The sequence below is a fragment of the Acipenser ruthenus genome, chromosome 23 (genome assembly GCF_902713425.1).
Source record: "Acipenser ruthenus chromosome 23, fAciRut3.2 maternal haplotype, whole genome shotgun sequence".
Taxonomy (NCBI): domain Eukaryota; kingdom Metazoa; phylum Chordata; class Actinopteri; order Acipenseriformes; family Acipenseridae; genus Acipenser; species Acipenser ruthenus.
Genome location: NC_081211.1, coordinates 9,709,645 through 9,719,750, shown reverse-complemented (window position 1 = coordinate 9,719,750; position 10,106 = coordinate 9,709,645). Strand labels below are relative to the sequence as shown.

At 44.5% G+C, this 10,106-nt stretch overlaps 1 protein-coding gene across 3 annotated transcripts; it reads left to right on the top strand.

Annotated features, from left to right (window-relative positions):
- Positions 1-4,374: 4,374 nt before the first annotated feature.
- Positions 4,375-10,095, top strand: LOC117964132 (fatty acid-binding protein, heart-like). Of its 3 annotated transcripts, XM_034906682.2 has the most exons (5): positions 4,375-4,522; positions 5,596-5,694; positions 8,152-8,324; positions 9,521-9,622; positions 9,881-10,095. In XM_034906682.2, the coding sequence occupies exons 2-5, from the start codon at positions 5,622-5,624 to the stop codon at positions 9,932-9,934; spliced, it is 402 nt and encodes a 133-aa protein (XP_034762573.1). In that variant the 5' UTR covers positions 4,375-4,522; positions 5,596-5,621; the 3' UTR covers positions 9,935-10,095. The 3 variants fall into 3 exon arrangements, with proteins under 3 accessions (XP_034762573.1, XP_058853723.1, XP_058853722.1); XM_058997740.1 differs by lacking the exon at positions 4,375-4,522 and having other exon boundaries at positions 5,516-5,694; XM_058997739.1 differs by lacking the exons at positions 4,375-4,522; positions 5,596-5,694 and having other exon boundaries at positions 8,001-8,324.
- The last annotated feature ends 11 nt before the right edge of the window (positions 10,096-10,106 follow it).

Genomic DNA, 10,106 nt, shown 5'->3' with positions numbered 1-10,106 from the left:
GTCGACCCACATCCTGAGGTGGGTCACTGGGACCCGGGTGAAAGCGTGTCGACCCACATCCTGAGGTGGGTCACTGGGACCCGGGTGAAAGCGTGTCGACCCACATCCTGAGGTGGGTCACTGGGACCCGGGTGAAAGCGTGTCGACCCACATCCTGAGGTGGGTCACTGCGACCCGGGTGAAAGCGTGTCGACCCACATCCTGAGGTGGGTCACTGGGACCCGGGTGAAAGCGTGTCAACCCACATCCTGAGGTGGGTCACTGCGACCCGGGTGAAAGCGTGTCGACCCACATCCTGAGGTGGGTCACTGGGACCCGGGTGAAAGCGTGTCGACCCACATCCTGAGGTGGGTCACTGGGACCCGGGTGAAAGCGTGTCGACCCACATCCTGAGGTGGGTCACTGGGACCCGGGATAACGACTGGGACCCAGTCAGCCGGGTAGGAGTGGCATTGTGAAAGGGGGGTTAGTGTCTACAACACATATTCTGGCATTGCTACATTTCTTATTTTCTTTTATATTGAATTTGAATGTTACAAAGAAAAAGCTGCTTATTATGTGCACTGTACAAAACCACACAGGTCCTGCAAATTTCACACACACCCCTCTCTGTAAGTCGCCTTGGATAAAGGCGTCTGCTAAATAAACAAAATAATAAATGTACCAGTTCTTTTTTTTTAATCTAATCTCCATTTGTGACCTCTGGCCCTTGTTTCTTTTTTCAGGTCAAAAAAGTCCCCTGGGTCGACATTGTCTATACCTTTTAGAATTTTGAATGCTTGAATCAGATCACCGCATAGTCTTCTTTGTTCAAGACTGAATAGATTCAATTATTTTAGCCTGTCTGCATACAACATGCCTTTTAAACCCAGGATAATTCTGGTTGCTCTTCTTTGCACTCTTTCTAGAGCAGCAATATCGTTTTTGTAACGAGGTGACCAGAACTGAATACAATATTCTAGGTGAGGTCTTACTAATGCATTGTAAAGTTTTAACATTACTTCCCTTGATTTAAATTCAACACTTCTCACAATATATCCGAGCATCTTGTTGGCCATTTTTATAGCTTCCCCACAGACATTTCCGAGTCAACATAAACTCTTAGGTCTTTTTCATAGATTCCTTCTTCAATTTCAGTATCTCCCATATGATATTTATAATGCACATTTTTATTGCCTACGTGAAGTACTTTACACTTTTCTCTATTAAATGTCATTTGCCATGTGTCTGCCCATTTCTGAATGCTGTCTACATCATTTTGAATGACTTTTGCTGCTGCAACAGTGTTTGCCACTCCTCCTATTTTTGTGTCATCTGCAAATTTAACCAGTTTGCTTACTATACCAGAATCTAAATCATTAATGTAGATTAGGAATAGCAGAGGACTAATACTGATCCCTGTGGTACACCACTGGTTACCTCGCTCCATTTTGAGGTTTCTCCTCTAATCAGTACTTTCTGTTTTCTACCTGTTAACCACTCCCTAATCCATGTGCATGCGTTTCCTTGAATCCCTACTACGTTCAGTTTAAGAATTAATCTTTTATGCGGGACTTTGTCAAAAGCTTTCTGGAAATCTAAATAACCATCTCCCAGGATATTGTTATCATATAGGTAATTTTCCATTTTGAATCTTATTATAGTTTCCATAAGTTTACATATAATAGAAGTCAGGCTTATTGGTCTGTAGTTACCTGGTTCGGTTTTGTCTCCCTTTTTGTGGATCGGTATTACGTTTGCAATTCTCCAGTCAGTCGGTACAACCCCTGTGTCAAGACACTATTGCATGATCTTGGTTAGCGGTTTGTAAATAACTTGTTTCATTTCTTTGAGTACTATTGAGTACTATTTCATGGAGGAGGGGCTCTGGGACTCCGAGAGCCACTGACGGTCCGGCCACCAATGAGGCAGAACTCACCCTCGTGGCCCTCTCCAACCTACTCTCCTTCACCCAGGGCTGAAAAGCCACACAGATATTGCAGGCCACCTCTCTCTGAAAGGTCAAGGTGGCATGCTGGACGCCCAGGCACCGTGCACAGAGGGTGTGCCTGTTCTCCTGAGGGATCTTGGCCCTGCAGGACGTACAGGCGTGGAACCCAGTCTTGCCCGACATCATAGTCTTCTGCACCGACTGAGTATAGTGTGCACCGAACGCCGTTTGCACTGGGTGCACTGTGTACGTTAGAGCACATGCACTGTAGTTCATACAGCACTGTGCGTTCAAGTACCGGTTGCACCATGTAATGTATGCAGCGTGTGCACTGTGTGTACCGAGCACCGTGAGCACTACGTACACCGTGTACCGTGCACTGGCGCTGTAGTGCTGGGCACTGTGTGCCGTGTGCAATGAGCACAGTGCCTACCCTAACCACGTGGTCACACACCTGGTCAGCATCTGAAGGCAGACAGCAAAAAACTACGGTAGAAAACAGATGGGGAAGAACACACTGTTGTTTGTTTAGAAGGCCCTACTCACCGAGGTGGACGGGCCTACGCAGCCGGCGAGGTCTACTCTACAGCGGGGTGAAAGTAAACAGAGACTGGTGGAGGAATACACGACTGGATGGCTGAGTAACAACCGCGCTGCAGCTAATCCACAGCACGACCCTGAACAGGGCCGTGCGGTCTAACACAGAGATGGGGGACACGCAGCGGCAGCCAAACAACAAGGCCCATTTCAGCTGCCAGGCGGTGGCTGGGGGGATCACTCGACAGCGGGGATGCAGCAAGGCCTAGCCCCGTGGAGGACCTGTATTCTCCCAAGAAATAAATAGACAATCTCTCACGCGGGGTGACTGCACAGACACTTGCTCACACACGACAGACAGTTTAATAAAGAGCAGCCTACAATGCAAGCGAGGAGGCTGCTGAAAGACAGAAAGACAAGGGACTCGGGTTTTTTGAGAGTCGCTGATTCCTGGAAAGTGGCAAGCCGGCTTTCAGCACGAATGCAAGGGAAATACAATCGACTCGACTTGAGAAGCTCTTTTCTGTCAACACGCTCAGCTAAACACAGAGGTCTTACTGTACTGTCTTGAGAAGGAAAAAGAGAAATGGCTTCCACAGGATGACGGTTTTAATCCCTCGGTGGGCGGGACCGAGTGAGCTCAGCAATACCTACCCAATGGGCAGGCATATCACATACATAATGTCGTTGGTGGTCATCTTCAAATTGAAAGGGAACAACATCGCAGTTGAGAGGAACTGTAGTTATTATCAGCGAAGCGCGAGAACTGCCAGACTCAATATAGCAAGGACAGTGTATGTGTTTTCAGGGTATTTGCGCAGCAAAAGTAAATCAGCCAAAAGCACCATCTCACTTTTAATTTGTAGTTCCCAACACTCTTAGGTCAAATGTAGAAGAAAAAGTCAATACTGTCATACAGTAAGAGAAATAAGTCACCAAAGGAAGGTAAAAATGTCCTTCTTTCTTTTTCTCCAGTTTTTTTTTGCAGATTTTTGCAGACCCCAGGCACTTTTATCCATGCATATATATATATATTACAGGACATCCGAGTTTAATGATAATTAACTTGTTTTGTCAACATGGAAATATACTAGGGAACACATTTATTTTGATGTCTGTATCATTTATATTAAATTATTTATTTATGTTTTAAAATTGAACATTTGCCTGCAAAAAATAACTTTTTTTATATAAATATAAAAAACAGGTCTGGCATGCGTGGGATTTGAAACTATAACCTTCAGTTTGCAAGCGTGTTGTGATATCTGAAACAAAAACACATTGGAAATGTGAAACAATGCCAAGTTATCAAAAGTGACCAGCCATTTAAAATGGAGATATCAAAACCACAAGCTAAGTTAGAAGAAACAATTGGGCCAGCCTTGGCCAGCAGCAAGCAAATAGGCAGAATAAAAGAAGATGGAACTTGCATCAAAACACAAGCCAAGCCACAACTGAGGCAACCTTGGCCCCCAACGCTTTCACAGCTGTGCCTATTTACTTGGTGCTAGCCAAGGCTGCCACAATGGTTTCTTGAAACGTGGCTTGTGTTTTTGATATCTCCACTTTAAATGGCTGGGCACTTTTGATAACGGCGTTTTTTCACATTTCCAGTGTCTTTTTTGTTTCAGATCAAACTTCACGATTATGTGGTCATGTTCTGTTTGCATGCACTGGTGTTTACCACAGTTTTGTAGATTTTTAGAAACTGTCTGCACACATATTAGCCATTGCGGCGTTTGCTAAGATGCCCTCTGGTTACTTTTAACAAAGCAGCGTTGGAGTGAACGTTTTTTGGTTTTGTTTTATTTTTTGAACGCACACAATAATAATGTACGTATTAATTTACGAGTTAACATTATTTAATATAATTGTCATTGCGTGACTGGATACTAACTGATATACATGTAGATTTGATTGGTTTTTCTTAATTATTTCCTGGTGCAAAAACTATTTAAACTGCACTCGTGACGCACTTGACCCGGTGTTCTATCCACAGAGCGAGGAAAGAGTGACAGCGTGGAACGCGCATCACAGGACACGCAACCAAACGAGGTAACGGGGAAATAGCGTTATGTTTTTAACCCGTTTTATAATAGGCATTTGTTATAGATAAGTACCAGTAGCCGATGCACTGACGAACGTGACACTAACAGTACCCGCTTTTAGTTTTTTTTTTTTTTTTTTTTTTTTTTTTTTTTTAACTCTTGCCATGTATCTAAACCAAAGCATTTTTGTGTGGACATTTCAGTATGTCAAGCTCCGTGTTGCAACAATAGTAACAGTAATACACGTTTATAAAATGCTTGCCATACTTCAGTAATTGCCTATTCGGGTTTCGAAAAGATCTCTTTAAATGCTGTTTACCGCATGTTTTTGTCGGACTGACGCGGCATGCTGAGTGCTTTACCTTGACCATTGACTTAAGTCCTATAGTGTAAATTAATGAGAAAGTAGTTCCTGGTTTAGGACTAAGTGGAACCGATGGTGCTGGTTCTGTTTTAGTCTTTTTAGGTTCTCAACTCCATGTTTGTAAGATTTCTTTAGCTTTTCAAACATATGGAGTAATGCATGTTGATCAGCTGGTGTTCTTGTTCAGTAATTGTCAGGGGAATGCAAGGTGAATATTCCTGGTCACTCATGCACCGTTCCAGCGCAGTGCCCTCCAGCCCCCCTCACTGAGCAGCACGTGAGGATGGTTGGCATGAGTACTCTCACCATGTTTCCCATGGCAGTCAAGGACACAGTAACCCTGTCTCTGTACAACCCCTCTGACCTTCCCTGGAGCTGCACAGCCCTGACAGCTTGTGTCTGGAATCTCTCTAGGACTGCCTCACTCCCACCCTCCTCGAGATTCTCTTTCATGCTTTGTCCTACTCTGTCCTGCCCTCTCTGGCCCCTGTCGCTCCCCTTTTCTCATGTTTGCCCCCCTTGTAATTCTCCCATTCCATAATGGCTTGTGCTCTGTCTTGCTTGCTTGCTCTCTCTCTCCACCCCTTTTCAGCATGTGACTGTTCTACACAGGGTGTGTATATAAAGCAGAGAGGCAAGGGCACTGTGCTGCTGTGTCTCTCACTCTCTGTCTCGTTCACTTGGCTTTCATTGCTTGTATTTTTTTTTTCCTTGAGATTGAAGCCCGATCCCCTCTGACACCATGGTTGATGCTTTCGTTGGAACCTGGAATATAGTAGACACCAAGAACTTTGACGAGTACATGAAGGCAATAGGTGAGTGTGCGGTGAAGATTAGCATGTCCAGGTCGGTGTTAATTGTCAAGTATGCATTAATGAATAGATCTGACAAAAACCTTTGCATAATGTACCACAATAATAATTGTTTTAAATTTCCACTGACTGAAGTGCTTGTCTGATATTGCAGTCCTCTGACACGTGGGGGGAGGGGGTCTCAAATGATCAGCTCCAGCATGGTCAATCTATTCTGTGACCAGAACACATCTGGAGTGGACAATTAAGCAAGCAAGATAGGGGGGAGGGGGCTGCTGCTGCAATTGGAGAGCACACTTGGTATAGTTAATATGAAGAAACCTGCATTATCGAAGTACTTTAAACATGCAAAGTATTTTCCAATATGTTCAGGGGTTCATGCATGTGACATGCAGAGCAAACTTTGAGCAAATACACATTTAACAGGGGTGGGGGGTGAAGCTGCATATTTAACATGCTGGATGGTGTAGATTGTGTGTGCATCTATTTATATAGCTATAAAATCTAGGTTTTCCTACATATTTTCCCAGCAGCTATATGCAAATCAAAATGGTGTCAAGCAATTTCCAGCATTAACGTGCCACTGAAGCACTTCCAATTCCACAGGCAGACGACCTGTGAAACGAGTAACACTAGAGTTCAGTTTCTGAAGTGAGGTTTAGATACTCTGTGCTCTTCTGTTTAATCCTTCATGCCGTCTCCACCAGCCCCTCAGTCTGGGCACGTTGCAGTTTGTTTCAGAGCAGTGTGCTCCCTCACGTTTGATCCAGGAGTCTGGTGTGTGACCAGGGTGTGAGTCAGGAGTTCTGCTATCACTTGTCAAAGAGCTTAGGCACAGTAACTAACTTGACTCTGCTTGTTTTGTGCTCTAGGCATACAACCAATTACAATACTTTTTTTTTTCATATTTGACAGGCACTTGCACTGTTGACTTTGAAGTGAAACAGTTTTGTGTGTCTTGGGTCCCTCAAGCAAATGAGCCTAAGAATAAAGTTTACAAACGAGAGAAGGTCATTCGGTCCATCTTGCTTGTTTGGTTGTTGGTAGCTTATTGATCCCATAATTTCATCACGCAGCTTCTTGAAGGATCCCAGGGTGTCGGCTTCAACAACATTACTGGGGAGTTGGTCGACATGTGGGGCATGTTATCCGTATCCTCCTTTGTGAAACGTAATTGCGGAGATCGCTGTCTTGTATGATTTAAATTATAAATGTTTGCGCATTGCAGTTTGGCAAGGCATTGTAAATTCTGGAAGCCATACCATAGTAACTTTGCAGTTCTGTGGTTATACTATAGGTCAATAGCTTAGAGTAAACGCTGGCCAAGTTCTAAATGTTCTGAATTGTCAATGCAAGTCAAATGGTTGGTGTAGACCTATTTTGAATATTCATTATTTCTCCACAATCTCTTCCATATGCTATTTAATGCTTTACACATTAAATGCATGTTGTAATTAAGGTGATGGTTTTCTGATTGGTTACAGACTTTCTCAATATGATTAAGTTTAAATGGAAACTAGCACCCCTAGTCTAATGTGATGAAATCTATATATGGCTGGGCTTTTTAAAGCAGTGTTGCCTGTTTGAACAAGGATCTGAACTTAAGAAATGGTATATGGAAATGGAATTCAATAGTTTCACATTTAGTTGCATTGGAATAAGGTTAAATCACAGTGAGACAATACCATGAACAATGAAGTTTGTTTCTTTTTGAAGGCTTGTTTTCTTCACATGTCTGCTGATAAAGGCAGTGGGAGTGGAGGTCTGGTTTTCTCAGTTTACCCAAGCGTGCCGGGATCAGTGTGTCCCAGCTCTGCAAACACAGGCTCAAGTGCACCAACTCCACCTTGACAAGGGGCATGCTGACCTGACTCTGCATGCAGCTGACTGCACAGGGCAGAACTGGGGGAGAGGAATAAAGACATGCAACAAATTAGAAATGTGAGATAGTCACAACCTTCAGCTGGCCCAAATCTTCCAGGGTGTTGTAATCATTACAGGTTTGCTGTGTCTTCCTGTCTGTGCAAGTAGCTGTGATCTGGACCAGTGCACTCCTCCCTGCGCGGCTTTGCTTCTGTGGCTTTGCTTTGAGCCTCCAGTCAAGTCTCCAGCGTGAGATTTGCATGAAAAAGTAAATTAATTCCACTATTAAAAGGGATGCTTCATGCGCAAATTGCCTGACTGTTCCTGTGCTGTGATCTTATTTTACCGGGGAGTCACTTGAGATTTAAGAATCTTCTGCCAAGATGACAGCCTATGAACATCAGCTTCACACATTACCCACACAACATGCAGTTAAAAATAATTCAATTATGTGCTTAAGAATGCAGAGACTCCAAGCTCTTGCGTTTCAGCTCTTTCTGAAGCAATTCCAGGAGCAAAGCTTCACTCATCGGAGCAGGCTTAAGAACCCCCCCGCTCTGCTCCTAAAGGATTCTCTGTGTCCCATGTGTTCTGCAGGTGTGAACTTCGCCACCAGGCAGGTAGCCAACATGACCAAGCCCACCACCATCATCAGCGTGGCGGGGGACACAGTGACGCTGCGCACAGAGAGCACCTTCAAGAACACGGAGATCAGCTTCGTCTTGGGCCAGGAGTTCGATGAGACCACCGCAGATGACAGGAAGGTCAAGGTGAGGCAAGACATCCAACAATCCAGGGATATACAAGACTCCTAATGCAAAGCAGTTTCTCCCTTTCCTGGTCTTAATGAGGCGGATTAGCCACAGTGTATGGGTAACCAGCTCAGATGTCCTCTTTAAACTCGTAGTAAAATCAGGAATGGATCAAACTGCTATGCAATGCTAGTCTTATTTCTAGCCTGCTTCATACGTGTACAAGGCCATTCCAAACTCTGATGGAGTGCAGGGACTCTGTAGTGACAAGCTCAGTCAGCTTTCACAGATCTAGATTGATTGTGAGGAAGCCTGATGTTAGCAAAGCTGTTTTGAAAGGATCATGGGGTTGAAGTCCTAGTTTGCGACGCCCCTCGGTGAGCATGACTGCAGCTGTAATGGGACTGCGTTGACCCTGCAATGGGAAGATGCTGGGCTCTATTCAATTGAACTGAAGGGTGGTGTGTCTTCATACCACCTCTAAGGAAAGGCTTTAAGAATTTTTTTCCATGATTTTAAAATGTTAAGTAATTTTACTACTAACAATTCATTAAGAGTGGGTCATTTTTTATATGCATTCTGGAACCTAAAAAAAGGTCAATCCAGGGCAATGCATTAAGACCAATCCATATTAGAGCAAGTGTGAACCAGTATTTGTGGTCTGAAATGAATGTACATCCCTCCGTTACTGTTTTAGGAGCAGTGTTGCCCAGTCAGGCTTTATTTTTTTTAAATACACTTGCATGCAGCACATCTCGTGTTGATATTGTATTAGGATGTCCTTTTTCATATACGGTTGCTCGTTGTGATCACTTCAACATCCTGTGCTGCACATGCATGATCAAGGATGTTTTTCTAAACAGAATGACATCGTCACGTGCCTTTTTTTTTTTTATTATTTTTTTTTTTGTCTCTATATACAATTACTTCAGTATGGTAGACCTGTCATAGAGGACAGCGTCTTGGTCACTGACACATGCAGCATAATACACAGTTTAGACACTCCTGCAAACAGCAGCTCCTGAAATGGTCTGAGATGCAAGGCTTTGGCAGTGTGGGGATGACAGCTTTGTACAATTCTGGGATGCATGTCCCAGCCCTGGAAGTCAAAGTGAAGGTATAGTTGTGCTTGGAGACTTCTATTCAAGCAGCAATATAGATGTGATCCAGATTAGTAAAGCTGCAAGCACTAAAGCCCCCCCTGTCCTCCACAGTCTCTGGTCACGCTCGATGGGGGGCAGCTGGTCCACAAGCAGACATGGGATAACAAAGAGACGACGCTGGTGAGGGAGATAAAGGACGGCAAGCTCACCCTGGTGAGTAAAGCAACATGCGCTGTGAGAGCAGAGTGAACCCTGGTTACAGTGTAATATGCAGACGATTGGGGGGGGCAGCATTCTGACATGCACATGGGGGGAGTGTTTTTGTGTGTGTTGCTGTGACCTGCTTGTCTCAGTGATGCGAGTGGACCTGCTCTTGGCGTGGCTGGAGGCAGGCGGTGGTGGCTGAGCAGTTCCACTGAGGGAGAGGCTCTGCACACTCCTCTCACTTGCCTGGCTTGTGTTTCTTTGCAGACTCTGACTATGGGAACAGTGGTGAGCACACGTATCTATGAGAAGGCAGCGTGAGTCCTCCCCCACCGCTCCAGCGCAGAGCACGATGGACGATATGGGTCCCTCGCACACTGCTGTTCCAGCCTTTTCTACTGCCTGACTGCTCTGCTCTGTTTATACATGTAATTCCATTCAAATATTTGTATCCATTGCAAATAAAGTTCTAGTCAACGGTTTCCCATGGTTG